This window comes from Batrachochytrium dendrobatidis (assembly GCF_000203795.2).
Source record: "Batrachochytrium dendrobatidis JAM81 unplaced genomic scaffold BATDEscaffold_7, whole genome shotgun sequence".
NCBI lineage: Eukaryota > Fungi > Chytridiomycota > Chytridiomycetes > Rhizophydiales > Batrachochytrium > Batrachochytrium dendrobatidis.
Window position 1 is genome coordinate 786,723 of NW_006281105.1, and position 16,736 is coordinate 803,458.

Consider the following 16,736-nt stretch of genomic DNA (forward strand, 5'->3'; position numbering starts at 1 on the left):
ACACAATTAGATCAATTCATATCAATTTACTAAACAATTTGTTTGATGGATTTATTTCAAAGCAGAAAAGGCAATCACTGCAAGAGTGTTCCATTTTACGTGAATACGACTATAGTTTGACCCAATGCAGGTTTAATTTGCTCGTGCTGTCTATTGTGCAAATTGATCCTTGAGTGCACGCAGACAACCCATTGCGACCACTTCATCTACAATGTCACCACTAAGCCCTAGACCAGCACAGTGTTGTAGTACATCGGGCTTTATGGCGTCTAAAATAGTGCGATTAGATCTAGGTAAGCACACTGATTCTGCTTTAGACAATATGGTATCCCACAGCTCTTTACTACGATGTTTGGAATCTAGTCGAAGATACGGATTATACGAGCACTCTTCAGTCCACGAGGTTGGCACAAGCGGAATATTTAATTCCCGAGCTTGCTTAGCCTGACTGAGTTTGCTTTGAATAGCCATATTGGTAGGTTCCATTGTGGATGCAAAAGTAAGATTGGATATAGCATATTCATGGCCTGGAAAAATATTGGCATTTTTGGGAATAAGACCGAGTGTTTTGGTGGAAATGAGATTCATGTCGTAAGGACTTTTAGCTTCAAAGAATCTACCACAACCAGCAGTCATAAACGTATCACCGGTAAACACGCAAGGAGCATTTGGATCCCAGCTTGACGGAATAGCAGACGCTTTTTTTTGAGATTCTGGAATATTAAAAGGTAAAGACTTGATCAAGTCAAGAAGGAAAAGAACGCTTCCTCTAGTGTGGCATGGAGTCTCGATCACTTTTAGAGTAGCACGTCCAAGTTGCAGTACATGACCATCATCTACAAAATGGGTAGTATGACGAGCGTAACTGCTATTGCTACCGTAAAAATCAGTACTACTCCCATATACGGATAAACCGGGATAATGCTGAACTAATCCAGTATTTCCGGCAGTATGATCCCTAGTAATATTTTAAAAGGAGTTTAATATGAAGCCATGTCGGTTTAAATGTAATATGGAGATACTAGCTATACAATAAAGCAACACATACCAGTGGTGGTGAGTATTGAGAATGGCAATAGGCTTAAGCGATTTTTCTTGTAATACATTTAAAACAGTGTTTGAATCAGAGGGATCAATAATGATTGCAGTTCCTATAAAGTAATACAAGACAAGGGTTAGATGGGCAAACTAAAGATATAGATGTGAGAAATGACCTTGATCAGAGTCGGCAATCAGGTAAGCGTAATTGTCTTTTAAACAAGGGACAGGTATAACATGAAAAAAGCCGCAAGATAAATCCATTGATGCTATAGGATATTTGTGATAAGATCTGGTATGAAGTGTATGACGATACCGGATGAACCGAGCAAGATTCAACAGACTCGGCATGAGGCAAGTTTGCAACGAGTCGATTTGATTTAAACAATAATCACGTGAAAATCACTTGATTTGTTTTATAATTTGACACGAAAGCAAATTCCATTTCACCAAACTCGACATGATAACTTTTCGCTCGACAAGTCTTCCTATTCCACCATTTGTAGTTTTTGGAAGGCACACATTCAAGGCTGTAAGTTGCCGATGAATTTGATTTGTCATTTACACTAGTTACTGATGCTTGATTGTAATAGGAGATAGACGATGAGATTTCATTTGCTATTGGTGAACCAGTTGTTGTTGTTCAAAAGGACGAGGGATACAATGATGGCTGGTGGAAGGTACTCTACGATTACTATTGCTGCCGACCAGTTCTATTTCTAATGTCTTTGACCTGTGATTAGGGTCTTAATATGAGAGGCTTTTCTGGTTTATTTCCCTGTAGCTTTATTACCTTTGAAAATATTGCTGGCATTGATATTTCCGCGTTGCCACATGTTAGAGCTGCTCTTTCTGCTGGTTCCATCGCTGCTTCAAATCAATCTTCCATTCAAGACGCTCAAGTTGCTGCCACTACTTCTGCACATAACTCGCCTGTTGCTACTCATACTACACCTGCAATGACTTCCACGGCTATTGGAAAGCTTCAGACTGCAGCTTATGACACGGATGATTCCAATTCACTTTTTAAAAGCATTAATGATCATATGGATCAGCTTCATATTGTGGGTTTGAAAAACTCGGTAGATTCGCCTACTTCTGACCATCAAACTAAAACCCCACAACTTTCACGTTCGGCAACACACACATCACCCATTACTCTTAATACTGATATCTCCGTTGCCACTATTCAATCTCCCATCTCAGAAAGTACTGCATCTATTTACTCTTCTTTAAATCATACGCAAGGCAATGTGGAAAGCGGTGCCACTAATAGAGATGTTGACCATTATTACTCCAATCGTCAGCAAGTCCAACAGGAGGATTCATACTTGTTAAATCTACCAAGCAAAACTCCTCCTCTTCAATGGACTGTCGCTGATGTTGTGAAATGGGCAGAGATGAATGGATTTGAAAGTGCTCCAGCAATTTTTGCTGGTATGTAAAGTTTATTTTTTGACTGTACAGGACTTTGCTTTTGTTGACCATTTTTAATATTGTAAAAATACCAATCATGTATTGAGCCAGATACCAATTTTGTTTGGTTTAAAACGTGTGCTAATATCCAACTTATTACTGATTTCATTTTAGACAATGAGATAGATGGCACGACTCTATTAAAAATGACACTCGCCCGCCTTCGCGAACTTGGCATTGAACCACTTGCGGATCGTGTCGTACTGATGCATCGCATTCTATTTCTCAAAGATTATGTAGCTTCACAGAATGATTCGGATGAATTATTGACAGACTACAGCGACTCGCAACTATCATATGCTAAACCTGCTGATATAAATGACATAAAAGAGTATCTTGAAGATTCTTCAAAACGTACTCTGGGTCGCTTTACTGTCAGCGACTATCTTGATCAAGCGCAAGGCGACATATTCAATCAGGCACCACCTGTTCCACTTTCTTCCATTAGTACTGATACTAATGAATATAATTTACTTTACCCGGCCAAAAAAGTAAGTATTTGATTTGAAATTAGGTTTGAATTGTTACAATATGTCAGGCTATTTTTAAATGATCAAGGATCAAATCAGCGACTTTTTATTGATATTAAACTTATGCTTGTTAGAACAATACTCAATATATTCAATCTCAAGCTGAATCGGAGCCGCACCCAATTTCTTTTGATCTTTTAAGTCCTACTGAATATACAGATCAAGAAAGGTACGTTCATACAGCCAAAATACTGATACTTGCTTTTGAATATGTATTAACTGTGACTATTAATGCTAATGGGATGACTTTTCACCAACATCTTAGTCGAAAAAAGAGATTTGGAGCTGCATTTGGTAAATTCACATCAAAGTTTTCAGTTAATCGACGAGGATCAAAGGACGATACAGCGTCATCAGACAGCAATCTAAATGCACTTTATTCTAACGGATCAGCGCTGCCTGCTTCTTTAAATTCACAGGAAGGTTCTAGTTCTGACTATGAAGGATGGCTACATGTGCGAGTTGCGCAAGAGCGTAGCTGGCATCGTCGATACTGTGTTTTAAAAGATAATCTTGTACAGCTATTCAAAGCACAGCAGGTATGAAAGTGTGCTGATCTAGAATTGCCGAGTATTAGATAGTGATTGATTTCTAACGCTGCTATTTACTTTGATCGCTCTAGACCCAGCCATGTCTGCTGGCGATATCGCTTGGTGCACAATCTAAAATTCTCCCTGATGTAGCTGAGCGTTCCAAAACACCGTATCTATTTAAAATTGAAACTATATCTGATACGCCGGAAGTTAAAAGTTTCCCTATAGTTCACTTTGCCGCTGAAACGCAGATTTCCATGGTGGGTTGGATTAATATTTTGGTTCGAGCTTCGCAGAATGAACTTCGTACTGCACCTCTCCCGTTGCTACCCATCAAGGATATCCGTCGATCCGAGGCATCACAAAGTGCTTTAAATAGTTTTAATGTTGATGCGAATATTTCTGGGCCTGCCCTTCGACAGGTTTCACTTCAATCTACATCTTATCAACAAGCATTCATCCCAGCCCCACAAAAGCTGTTTTCCAAAGAACGCAGGTCTGCTAGTGTGAGCAGTGCTGTTTCTACCCTTTCTACAATGCCTCCTGCAAAGTTTGTTCCTGATGGTAGATCATTGACAATTCAAACACATCGCCCAAGTGCTACATCTCCGGGTTTGCTAGGACATGCAAATACTGTGTCCACATTACCCGAAGCTATGATAACACGATCTGCTTCTGCTGTTACATCACCTTATATTAGCGCATTGAATCTGTCTTCCAATGGAGTTTTTTCAAACACTAGAACCAGTTTCGATGACTCTGTCACTGTTCCTATGCAAAAGGGTATTGTCAAGCGTTCAGCCGCCTTTCAAAACTCTACCCGTTCGCAGTCTTCTTGGAAATAGCTGTTCTTTTGGGTTTTGTAATTTCATCAGATTTCTCAATAATAAATTTATAGCATATAATTTGTTTACAGTCGTATTCACGTAAAATAAAACACGAGTAAAAAAGTGCATGATAAACAGTCAGTTTCATGAAATGATTGACATCACTCAATTTACTGGGAAACGCTATGCCATTTCAGCCTTTTGAAAAGTCTATTGGTGGCTAGTATATAAGTAACAGTTGCATTACTGAGGTGTGCAATCTTAGATATTACAAGATGAATACAATTTTATTTTACGTGAATACAGCCATACAACTGAGTTTAAATGAAATGAAAAGTATATATTTTACGACTCAATTTTGTCATATTTTAAACCCATTCCGATAGTATTAATTAAACTTTTTTGCTGAATTTTGAAAACATGAATTCGGTTTGTAAACTGCATGATTGTTTTAGGTTAGGTACAGACTATATGCTTTCATGCTCTTTGCTGGCTGTATAATCAAGTCCATGATATACCTGATGATCGACAACGCTCTTATTCAACTGCCAAGATTTGAATTTCCAAGATATTGAGTCTGCATCAACTGCTGGCCATGCGACATAACCAACTATCATGGACATCATATTGGACTGCTTTATTGGTTTTATTCTTCTCTTTTGTGCACTCTCAGACAACAATACAGGATAAACACAGTCTGCCACATTCAGCATCGGCAGAATTTCATGTCACATTGAATACATCGACCTTTATAGATTATACATGCACTCATGGTGAGTGCGTCAAGTGTCCAGTAAGTATCCGAGTGATGCCATTTAGCCAAAGTTTTTAAAGATGACCTATTCAAGCTTGTAGATATCTAATCGCTGCAAATATAGGCAAATGATACAAGAGTAGAAACATTGTGCAATATTGGCACATCGGGATTTCATGAGCAATTGATGTGTTCTTCACCACTCATTAATGGCACATTAAAGGTGGATTGGGTGGTATTGATGCCACATATTTCTGAGCCGCATTGGAGAGCATGCATTGCTCATGACAACTCAGAGTCTTGGGGATTAGTGAAATTCGAGGTGATGTTTTATACTTTCTAGTCATTTGATCAGCATCTTGAGCTTATTATAGACCCTACCGTGCTTATAGTATACTTGATCGTAGGATTAGTCTGTATAATCACTTTTATTTCAGAGTTTCAATTGTAATCACCACAATGGTAGTTTCTGACATGATTTCGCTATTTGTAATGCTGAATTGGTATAGATTATCAACATCATTGGTCTGGTCGGATCTGGCTCCTTGATATTCATGCGTCGTAGATGGCAGCGCATTGAGCAATACCGACGACTAGCCACACGATCGACTACATTTTAATTCCCCATGTTTATTCAGACATTGGCTTTTCCACATTATTTAGCCTATTTTATTCATTCAATCTCTACAATTGCACTTTTAATTATATACTCTTAGCCAGTCTATGTTTCCCATGTATTCAAATGAATTAAGCAGGAGTGTTGTGAATATAGCTACTAGACACCATTGGTTTGACTTGAAAGCAGTGTTTTTGGCTTACTACAAGCCCTGACATATCAAGATATTCAATATTAAAAGATTGTTTTTATGTTTAGAGTTTTTCGATCACTATACACCGATATCAACTTGCAAAAAGTTTCCACATGCATGTACTATTTCAACCAATCATCTACATATCATAGTTTGTTTATAGAAAATAGTCTGGGGCTGGTTTTTTACTGGGAAGCCCTCGTGAATCCTAAAACCAAAAATATGCGTGAGTAACTTTTAAACTCGACTGCAGTCGGACACGATCCAACATGAAAATAAAATGCTGGGAATCCAACACCACAAACCTGTGAAGCTGCTTCAAAAATCTTGTAGTTTTTGCTCAAATGCTCATCCAATTCAAGAATGGCTGCCACATTTCCGCATCTAAAACATGATTGTATTCCCAAATAAATCAAGTGTTACTACACAGTCTAGGCTTTGATGCATTCACTGGAGAAAAATCTTGCACTATTCTTATACAAAGTTGACTTTTATACCTATAGCAATAATTGGGTGCAGACCATACTGTAACTATTGTATCTTTGAACATGAGTTTGAAGCCTTCCATGACAAGCTGATGTGCTCGTGCAATCAACTCTAGGTTATTAGCATGAATGAACTGCATGATAAATATAAAATAACAGGCTAGTTTAGACTAATGATCAAGTGAACGCATACTTGATCTTCATGTGTAAACAACTCAATCAAAGCAGCAATATTTAGGTACAAAATGCACGGCATACCGAGCTAACTACATCTCCTCCAAACAAATATCCAGCACCACGAGGACTTAGACCCCAGCCATCAATATCTAAAACATTCAAGTATGATCAACTATCCCATGATAAAAATCTCATTGATATATACGTTGGCTTACTATAAACAAAAAAAGCAATTTACCATCTGGATCCGACCACAATAGATCGCACATGGCCCCATCATGTGGAACTTCTTGTTTTCGGTCAATGATGCGAATCTACGTATATTATCAAGCCATATAATTAGTCTGACCAATAGGGTAATACATATGACGATAAAACATCAACAGCAGAGCCGACTTCAAAAAAGTGAATCTAAAATATACCGACCTGATCAAGTGTGTTGATAGAAGGTGATAAACCTCCATGAACACAGAAAATTTTATCATCGATAATAGCAGACAAGCTAAGATAGTCGAATATTTCGCAACAATATCTCCAAACATTAACAGATCCGTACTTTCGCAAACATTCGTCGTAAAACCCATACACTTGAGTAATCTGTCTGCTTTCATGGTTTCCACGAATTAATGTGATCTGAAACCCCAAGTAAGATATTAGAAAATAAACAATACGTCAATCAACCCAGCAATACAAAGATCACTTACTCTGTCCGGATACCGAACCTGTTATTTCGACATAAAATATACAAATCAATAAAATACTCCACATTGTCAGCACAGCCAACACACATACCTTGAGTGCCAACAATAATAAAAAGGTTTCAACACTGTAAAAACCTCGATCAACAAAATCACCTAGATATATCATATATTAGCACATGTACACAATATCAAATACCAAAAAACATACCCATGAAAAGATAATTTGTGTCGGGACACTTTCCGCCAACTTTCAGTAGTTCTTTCAAATCATAAAATTGCCCATGTATATCCCCACATATCTAAAATGCATGGCATTCAAATAACAGATTAGCTACATAAATAAATTGAAATGACTAGTTCAAAACCTGATAAAATCAATGTTGCCGCTTTCTGCCACAACCAAGCCTGTTACTCCATAGTTATAACATACTATAGATCGTAGCATATCCCAACACACATGAATAAGACAGTATAGCAGTTATATTTCATACCGTAACAGGGGCATCCACTCTTTGGACATTGCTTTCTTCTATTAAGATCTCGCGAGCTTTGTTGCAAAGCTCCTTGACTTCAATCTCTTTAATCACTTCGCACCGCAATAGCTGTTCCACCTGCCTATACTCGTATGTTGATCCATTCAAAATCGTAGTAATATTCAAGTCATTAGAATTGCATCCATGATATACAAGCAGCAGATTGGTGTAGATTGACATGTAGTTGAGTAGGTGATATCAACCGGCCAATTGAATGTGAATCCGTAATATCACTAGATTTGATATGCTTGATCCAAGAACAATGCATACACAAAGACAGATACACATTCCAACATAGCGGTTGATATGGCAAAGGAAGCCATTATAAACCAACAAGCTTGTGACGTACTAGATGGCCAGCACTACCATTTACAAACACATCTGCTATTTATCTCAAAAATAGGCTTTGAAACATAATACTAGCGATGCATTTAGATTCTAGTCAAAGCAGCTGCCGTGTTGGCTGGAAACTTGGAAAGTTTCCAGTATACTGGCAAACCAGACAAGGGAAACTAGATTACTCTTTGCTAGATGTTCAAAGTCATAGAATATGACATTGTATAGTAATGAATACAACTCAAATCTTGTTCGTATGGTTTCATTCCATATACAATCCCGTTCCAAAAACAATACCTGTCCATATGCGAATCTGTTCTAACAGTCAAACTACAATAAATTCAATTGGAAAATGAGGTATATGCACGTGATACCTCGTGTCATTCACTTGCTTTGTTTCCAAGATCTACAGATCTTACAGCCATATTCACGTAGAATGGCAGTAAAAGCAGAGTCAGAATGCATGGTAAATTGTCATTTTATCTAAATATATTGGATATCATTTACATCCCGATTTCAATACATCTCACATCCTTGACACTTGTTCAACCTTTAGCTTTTTCCATTCAATTCAAATATTTGGTGATTGATCTGAAAACAACAGCTACATTCCTGAGACGCGCAATCCTTGTTCTCTTGAGCTGAATTGTATGATTTTAGAATACAAGAGTGGGCTTGATTGAAAATAGTCAAACTCCATATCTGAGTTGCAATAAATCTGGAAATCGTACAATGAGAGGACCATCTCAGTTTAAAACTATAATCCGTAAACATTATATGATGAATCTTGTGTTTATTAAAGAATTGGAGTGCCGATTTCTAGTAGGAAAGCATAATGAATATTTAACCACTGTTTATTACAAAGCAAAATAGAGAAAATCTGCAAGATAAATACAGAAAAAGGCTCCATTTGATGCGAGTACGGCTGTAATACAAACTAGTCGAGATTGTTTCTTTTATTCTTTTGTTCCATGGTTGCTGAATTTTGTCTGATGTTCAGCCAACAAGTCGGAAAATCCAGATGGAGACAGAGAGCGAGGTCGTTTCAATGAAAGGATTCCATTTTGCATCAAGTCATCTTTTTGGCACAAGGCCAATTCTGCATCTACATCATTTTCACTAAATACGTCAATAGTGCAGTTTTTAAGTTCGTGTCTAGCTATTCCATCAACCAGGTGATCACTACATGGCATGTCTTGCTTATTATCAAAATTTCCCTCCATCTCTTCTTCATCGCTGGTGTCACTGTTTGTGCTGCTGGAGTCAGATAATGAATCTGTGCTACTGCATGCTGATGATGCGTCACACTGCAAATCATTATCAATATCAACAGCTCCTTCAAATAGATGTCGATGAGGGAAGCGACCTTGTTGAGGCGGAGCTGGCTCGGGAACAAAGGGTTCAATGTCAAGTAAGGGTGTTGCAGACGCTAAAGGATGAAGAGGTTTGGCTTGTGGCAACTCCCAACCTAAATTTCTACAAATTTCTACAATAATCTTGTCGCAATATCCCAAAAGCTGGATATCAAAGTGTTGCATATGTGGAAGCGCTTCCAAATTAATCAAAATCTGTGGAATATGTTGCGGAAGAAGGTCTGACAAAAACCAATAAGTTTACACAATCTCATCATGCTGGTCACATTTACTGAATTCAATCATACCTTTAACATCGGCAACAGGTGATACTTTCAACGATGACCCCATTACAATCAGCAGATCTGCCTTTTTTCGATCCTCTTGAAAAATGCGGTTGAATTCATCAGGAAGTTTTTCACCAAAAAATACAATATCCGGTTTCATGATGCCATCATTTTCTTCGTGGCATTTTGGACATGTGGGTACGGTTTGTGCAAATATATGATCTTCAATTTCTGTTCCTGCAACATGGTGTCCGCATACAATGCACGTTGCTGTTGCGAATGAGCCTATTGATTAAACAAACTAATGAATCAAACTTGGTTGATTACTTGCAGTACACGAGGTTGATACAGTTCAGATCAAGCCTTCTGTAGCATAGTTGGTCATCTTGCCAAAATAATAGACTATACTCACCATGACATTGCACAACATTTTTTATCCCGGCAGTTTTTTCTAATGTGTCAATATTTTGGGTATAGTTGCGTAAAAGCTTTCCTTTATCTTCCAAGAGTTTGATGAACATGTGAGATGGAGAGGGTTTGAAATTGCTAGGATATATTTCCTAAAACAAATGAAATCATAAACCAGTGTTGATCAATACATGTTAAACAACAACAGATACACAGGCTCAAGGATATATGCAGCAATAAATACCAACCTTGGCAAACGAATAGAAAGTTTCTGGTCGAATCCGAAAATATTTGATATCAAACATCTGCTGAGGATCTTCCAACTCAAATTCATCCAATCGAGAGTATATCCCATTTTTCGATCTAAAATCAGGAATCCCACATGATACAGAGCAACCAGCGCCAGTCAATACTATGATATTTTGAGCGTCTTTGATGAGACGCAATGCATCATCAAACGTATTAATATCTAGTCTTTTCTTGCGACATGATGCCTGTGATGAAAATTAGGTCATTTCAAACATTTAGCAAGTTTACTCAAAACAACACATGCATGTCCTAGATTTGAAGTACTGCTATATGGGATGTAAATACAATTCATGCTACCTTTTCTTCCATTATAGAATAAAGTAATGGAAGCAGATCGTCAGATGATGATGCGATTAGCTCTTTTGGACACTCGGCACCAAACACCTGAAATAGATCTCCAATATGATAATGCGAGTTGGTTTGAAGCCATGGCCAAAACCCTAAAATAAAGTAGTGTATAAGCCTAAGACAATATTTTGATTTTCAAGACATTGTCAATATACTCAAAGATGATGGAGTAGAGATGCAGACAAGTTGACCAAGTTACCATTAATTCGAGCATCATCCAGCATGAACTCGCGTTGAATATCAGACATAACTAGACCAGTGAATATAGGAGTAGCTGGTGTATTTTCAGGTGCATCAATTTGCTCAGCTGAATGGGTCATGCTGTTTGAATAGTGTGCATTGGTTGGGGTGTCTGTATTCTTGGTTGAAGACTCGAGAGTAACATGGTCACTGTGGCTGTCAAGACTAGCACTATTACTGGAAATGCTATTTTCAATATTAATGTGACCAATAGTCTCGTCTACAACATGAATGATTTCTCCAGTATCATGCAAGCTGCAGCTGCCGTTAGTGGTGCTGGATGACATGAATTATATGGAATTATGCAAGGAAACGTTGTGCAGTTTTCAAAATTCGGTAACTGAATTATTTTGCCCAAATATTTGATATTTGGGCAAATTGAATCCCATACAAATTAGCAAGTTGTAAAAATAGTGCCAGGCAAGTTTATCTCGCACAACGGCAGATGCATTTTTCAAAGACAACAGTCATTTATTTAAAAACTCGACGACTCCAAAAATAAATTGGTATTATTGTTTCAATAAAGATAGGGCTGATCAACATCCATCTCATCATTTCGATCCATTGGTGTAGCGTCCAGTGTTTTCAGATCAATATCAGGAAGATGCAGCCCGTGGGTGGAAGGTGAAGAGCCAGTAGTGTCTCGACATCCATGATACATGTTGGGCCGAGTTCCACAGTTGGTCAAGTGTTCTTGGTGAACAGCGGTAGAAACACGTCCAGGGCAGTCGCCATCTGAAAGTGTGCTTGACCCTTCTGCAGGAGAGTGCAGCGATCCAAGACTATCTGCTCCCAATCCGGTTTCGCGGCCAAAGCTGCTATTTGCAGTCGAGGACTGTGCCAAGACAAGTAAAGACTGACCACGAAGAGGGTTGGAGTTGGTTCTGCTTGAAGTAGCACTACGAATAGATTCTGGGCAAAGAGAGCGCACCAAAATCTCAGTCGACACACTAGGTGGGGTAAATGGTCGCTTGAACGGTCGAGTAGAAGGAGATGTGGACGGGGGCGGATGAGAGAAGGACGAGGATGACGATCCAAGCCAGCGATCTTTTTCTGCAGAATCACGAAGCAGTAGAATTTTTGTCTTGTGCTCCAGTTTGGTCCGATCTCCAAGAGAAATTAAAAAGTATGAGAGTCTTCCAAAATCCCAAGAGTTTGTGAGGGTTGTCAGAAAAAGACGGCGCTGAGACAAACATGGCCACTCATCTAGCAGGCACGCAACCAGATCCGCTACTGCATGAGGTTCCCAAACCACAGTCAGCTCCTGGACTAAAATTGCAGCTTTGGTTGTTTTTCTCGTCGAGGCAGAGCGGAATGAATGTTGCGGTTGCTTGACAGGGCGACGTTGGGCGAGAGGTGTGACCAGAGATGGCCAGATATGAGGTGGTTGCTGTTGATATGTGTTGTTGTGAAAGCAAAGCCGATAGCTAGATGAGTATCGAGAAGTCTGTGCTGCCACAGGCTCGTTGGTTGTGTGATGCAGATGTAGTAAAGTGGCAGAACTATCAAGTGATGGAGCTGGTCGAATGGCTGGTGTTGGAGCTGTTTGGCATGTAGAGTTTAAATTTGTACTGTCAACGCTACGAGTGTTTAGATTAGGAGCAGAGGTATGGGTCGCTGCGGAGTTGGATAGGCCAGTAGCAGGTTGTGAAGCAGTAGTTGTAGGAATAGATACAGATGTGGCGGTAGATAGATGTACATGTGATGGAGTGGGTGGTGAAAACTCGGTAGGACTAACCCATGCAGGACACTGAGGTTCAGAACAGCAACAGTCCTTTGCCCAGGCAGCTGTGATATGGCGGAGAAGCAGTGCAGTTGATCTGATTGGCCAGTGTGTTGTCAGCCATCGCAGAGCATTTACAATTCGAGGAATGGAATGACCTTCGTTTGCAATGCGTGCAAGAATGGGTGCACTGTTTGCAAGATTGGCTTCATCACAAACCCATTTCCTAAAATGGCCATTATACATGGTGTCCATGGCACGAAGTGATTGCAGCACATTCGGTAAATATGGTCTGCTAAGGTTGCTGAGATTTGAGCCAAATGAGTTGCATCCTGCATTTCCTTGGTTCAAGTCATTGCGGTATCGACGAGCAGCTAGACAATCCATGGAATAGACTAGTTAGTATGATGCAGACAAAAGTAAGAGTTTAAAGCACAGATATCAATAGACTGTGGCGCTATAGCTTGAGATTATACAAGATATTAAAGTATCCCGGTCGAGCAATTAGACTACAAGTGCAAACTGACACTCTAGACTCCGCTCCAAATAGTATGAACAAAACATCAAGCAAGCGTGCCGCCCTATTTTGTATAACACTAAAGCCATCATTTCCCATCAAACGAGTAACTGGGCCACACTAATTGTCACAACATCGAAAAGGGCCAAGGGGAGCATCCTAAAGCCACATCAACTCCCCCTTCAGCTGCATTGTAAATGCAGGACAGCATTTCAAGTGCATGAAATTAAAAAGCAATGCATAGCTGCCCTCCAATACAGGACAATATGAATGCTTCCCACATATACTGGTAAATGCCCATAAGGAGTAAGAAAACACTAATGTGAATCAATGGCATGTGGTATCATCGGGTGGTTAAAATACAAAGCCACTTGGTTTGTTTTCCATCAACACAGCAGTATTCAGTGCACTTGGTATGCTCCCCTTTTTCGCTCGCTATCCTCCACCACAAATCCTGGCAACTGCTGGAGATGTAGTGCATCGTAACAGATAGGGCTATGAATGCAAAGCAGTCCAGTAAGAGTAGTGGTGCTATATACATCCTCACACAATACTCTTGGCAATCTTTAAATCAAAAGTAGTAAGCTTGGCCACAGATTGGTATTACCTTTTTTAGCTCGCAAACGTTGGGCTAGCGACTCTTGCTCGTTCCAGCCACTCGAGGTTGCAGCATGCTCGTTTACTACCAACGGTACTGATGCTGTATCTGAGGACTGTGCCGTTAAAAGAGGATGGGCAGGCAGTGATGTGTGATGGGCATTGCTGCATACTGTAGTTTCCATACTGATTGAGATGGGTGTTGAAGAACTCAAGTGGATTTCGGAAGACTGAGAGTGTGTAGCTTGAGAGGATATGGTTGATCCTATTAAAGACGAATTGCTATTGCAACTGCGACTCTGTGGGTGCAGACACACACGACCGGACAGCATGTTGATATTGCGGAGGACAAACTAAAAGGGATTGTTAAAGTTGAAAAATGTTTTGATACTCAAACTCGACGTGAAGTTGGGGTTTATATTGGACTTAAATCTTTGCAAGTTAATATAAACGCATGATTTGTTAGTCTTATGCATTCCTCATGCCAACTTCCTCTCAACAGTCCTTGAATATTTGAGGGTCGTATCAGGGTCTTTAGGAATGCATCCCGCGCGTTGTGTAGCATTGCCATGAATACTAGCGGCCGTGAGTTGTACATGTTTGATGGGCTATCCAGGCCAGAATGAGGGTGGTTTATGTTGGATTGGGAGTGTCAAGGAAGTTGTTGGTTTAGGTTATAACATGATCTTATGATATACGTCCTGTTTGCATATATGCGAATAAAATGCCAGCAATGAGGGTCAAGGGAGTTTGCTATGTCTGCCTAGTGGCATGTTCCTGCTTCAGCCCATTTCACCTGCCATGTGTTCTGTTCGCATGTTTCTTTAAAACTACACAAGCTGATGCGCTTTAGCCGTATAGCTACATCTCTTGAAATGCAGCAATTCAGACCTTGACAGTATCTTTGCTTACTACTTGAAAGCAGGAGGCAATCCAGTTGTGGTTACAGCCGAGGATAAACATATTCTCTCACTCAAAACTCCGCTGATAGACTATTTGATGATTATGCATTCTACAGCCGTATTCATGTAACATGAAACACTGGATAGGGGTGCATAATAAACAGTCTCATGATCCTCATCAAATTTACTAAACATTGGGCCCTCTAAACTTGACAGATTTGCTCAATATCCAATTCTTTTTTGATTCAAGCCGAGTATTACAAGCATTGGATTGCTGGCATGGAAACGACAGCTGCATTCCTGAAATCGTTCTCTTGAACTAGAAACGCGAATCTATGAGATTTAGGATACAAGCAGAGTTGTATTGACAATACCAACAGTCATTCGATATCTGGATTGCAATGCATGGATCTGGTGATTGTACAATATATGGTTGTATCAAGTGGATAATCTCAGTTTGAAACTATAATTTGATTATATCATAAATATTGTGTTTATTTAATTGAGAATGTATTAAAACCAATCTCCAATAGGAGAGCTCGACGGACGCTCGATCATTGTTTATTCAATGCAAAGGAAGCCACCGCAAAGAAATACAGGTGACCCATTTCACGTGAATACGGTTATAAATCTGCTTTGCCTGAAGCAATTCCAGCGCGTCTTCAATGCTTTTCATCTACCAATAGTCTAATTTTCCAGCTGTATTCGAAATATATTTACAGCAAAATACCAAACTGCAGTTCCAAAACATGACACCACAAATAGGCAGGTCATTGCTTTGGCACTAAACAGTGCGTTAATAGTTTAGTGAATATAATAAATCCAAATCTAATATATCAACGCTCACAATAGCGCATAGTGGATCTATGGGGTTAAAGGCGGAGCGCTTCAAAGTGCTTCCTTCAGTCACTGGAAAAATTGGACCTGGTTCGTATGAAATTAATCAAGTACGTCAAATTCAGAAATGAAGTGTATTATAGATTTGCTGCTATTCTTGTCTTGATAGCCTGACCAGCTATTGAAATATATTTGCATAGACTACTTGCATGAAGTCCAAAGTAATGAGCAAGCCAACATCTGTTCTTGGAGTATGTCTAAATCAAGCAGTGCGTTTTCCAACACTAAACCAGAATGTAAATTCAATTTTTGTTGGACTTTTCCGCATAAATGTAGTCTCTTGTCGACTATAATTGCTGCTTTCTAAACTACTTTAACCTTTCAAGACTCCAGGAGTTGGAAAATACGAGCCAAAAACATTTATTGATCTCCTCAATGCACGATGCACAAGTACTCGCCCGACTCTTTCAACTCTCGAGTCTAGAGATTTTCAAAATTTGCAATTATTCAGGGCATGTTTTACTGATGCATTGGATAAAAAACATCGAGCCATTACTTTTAGTTAACATTACTTTTAATTTAGAAAACAAATATGGTTTGTCCTGGTCCAGGTACATTAAACTGTTTTCAATCACATTTGTATACCATTTCTTGATTGGTTTCAAGTATCGCTCACGTTTTCTATACAAATATACTAGGGTCATACGATAAAAACTACGCAATCGGTCGTAACGTAGCAAATGATAGTCGATTTGCCATGTCCAAGTCAGGACTGTTGAAAAAGGTGATTCTACTTGATACATTTGAATTTCTAAAATAAAAACTAGCATTATTGACTAACAAAACATTGATGACAGCGACAAAGTAACAACTCGGGACAGGTTAAAAACCTTCAAGAGTTGATTGGAAAAGATGATATTTTCACAGACAAGCGAGCGTGTCGAAGAATGGCATACTTGTCACTCTACTACGATTAGCGAAAGACTCGTATAGACAACACTCCATTTCAAATCAGTA

At 39.2% G+C, this 16,736-nt stretch overlaps 7 protein-coding genes across 7 annotated transcripts; 3 read left to right on the plus strand and 4 right to left on the minus strand.

Annotated features, from left to right (window-relative positions):
* Window positions 1-20: 20 nt before the first annotated feature.
* On the minus strand, window positions 21-1,373 carry BATDEDRAFT_89140 (uncharacterized protein). The gene is made up of 3 exons (XM_006679671.1): window positions 1,215-1,373; window positions 1,049-1,151; window positions 21-958 (listed from the first exon to the last, which is right to left on the minus strand). Exons 1-3 carry the CDS (start codon window positions 1,300-1,302, stop codon window positions 151-153), a joined length of 999 nt encoding a protein of 332 aa, XP_006679734.1. The 5' UTR covers window positions 1,303-1,373; the 3' UTR covers window positions 21-150.
* A 2,401-nt stretch (window positions 1,374-3,774) lies between these two features.
* On the plus strand, window positions 3,775-4,480 carry BATDEDRAFT_37045 (uncharacterized protein). Its single transcript, XM_006679541.1, has one exon. It carries the CDS (start codon window positions 3,835-3,837, stop codon window positions 4,420-4,422), a length of 588 nt encoding a protein of 195 aa, XP_006679604.1. The 5' UTR covers window positions 3,775-3,834; the 3' UTR covers window positions 4,423-4,480.
* A 519-nt stretch (window positions 4,481-4,999) lies between these two features.
* Window positions 5,000-5,778, plus strand: BATDEDRAFT_25504 (uncharacterized protein; the record flags this gene model as incomplete). The annotated part of the gene is made up of 3 exons (XM_006679406.1): window positions 5,000-5,197; window positions 5,283-5,480; window positions 5,668-5,778. 3 exons carry the CDS (start codon window positions 5,000-5,002, stop codon window positions 5,776-5,778), a joined length of 507 nt encoding a protein of 168 aa, XP_006679469.1.
* A 310-nt stretch (window positions 5,779-6,088) lies between these two features.
* Window positions 6,089-8,186, minus strand: BATDEDRAFT_89142 (Serine/threonine-protein phosphatase 4 catalytic subunit (PP-X); the record flags this gene model as incomplete). The annotated part of the gene is made up of 11 exons (XM_006679672.1): window positions 6,089-6,175; window positions 6,273-6,351; window positions 6,465-6,586; window positions 6,711-6,778; window positions 6,868-6,943; window positions 7,056-7,262; window positions 7,334-7,351; window positions 7,422-7,483; window positions 7,539-7,629; window positions 7,822-7,945; window positions 8,134-8,186. The coding sequence occupies 11 exons, from the start codon at window positions 8,184-8,186 to the stop codon at window positions 6,125-6,127; spliced, it is 951 nt and encodes a 316-aa protein (XP_006679735.1). The 3' UTR covers window positions 6,089-6,124.
* Window positions 8,187-9,662: 1,476 nt separating this feature from the next.
* BATDEDRAFT_12003 (uncharacterized protein) lies at window positions 9,663-10,957 on the minus strand (the record flags this gene model as incomplete). Its single annotated transcript, XM_006679294.1, has 5 exons — window positions 9,663-9,793; window positions 9,860-10,123; window positions 10,251-10,398; window positions 10,495-10,740; window positions 10,853-10,957. Coding segments are annotated over 5 exons (894 nt in total), but the record flags the coding sequence as incomplete, so codon positions are not given.
* Window positions 10,958-11,591: 634 nt separating this feature from the next.
* On the minus strand, window positions 11,592-14,350 carry BATDEDRAFT_35272 (uncharacterized protein). Its single transcript, XM_006679498.1, has 2 exons — window positions 13,991-14,350; window positions 11,592-13,240 (listed from the first exon to the last, which is right to left on the minus strand). Exons 1-2 carry the CDS (start codon window positions 14,310-14,312, stop codon window positions 11,661-11,663), a joined length of 1,902 nt encoding a protein of 633 aa, XP_006679561.1. The 5' UTR covers window positions 14,313-14,350; the 3' UTR covers window positions 11,592-11,660.
* A 1,100-nt stretch (window positions 14,351-15,450) lies between these two features.
* On the plus strand, window positions 15,451-16,696 carry BATDEDRAFT_25508 (uncharacterized protein; the record flags this gene model as incomplete). Its single annotated transcript, XM_006679407.1, has 6 exons — window positions 15,451-15,481; window positions 15,735-15,829; window positions 15,920-16,015; window positions 16,106-16,169; window positions 16,418-16,503; window positions 16,577-16,696. The coding sequence occupies 6 exons, from the start codon at window positions 15,451-15,453 to the stop codon at window positions 16,694-16,696; spliced, it is 492 nt and encodes a 163-aa protein (XP_006679470.1).
* Between the last annotated feature and the right edge of the window lie 40 nt (window positions 16,697-16,736).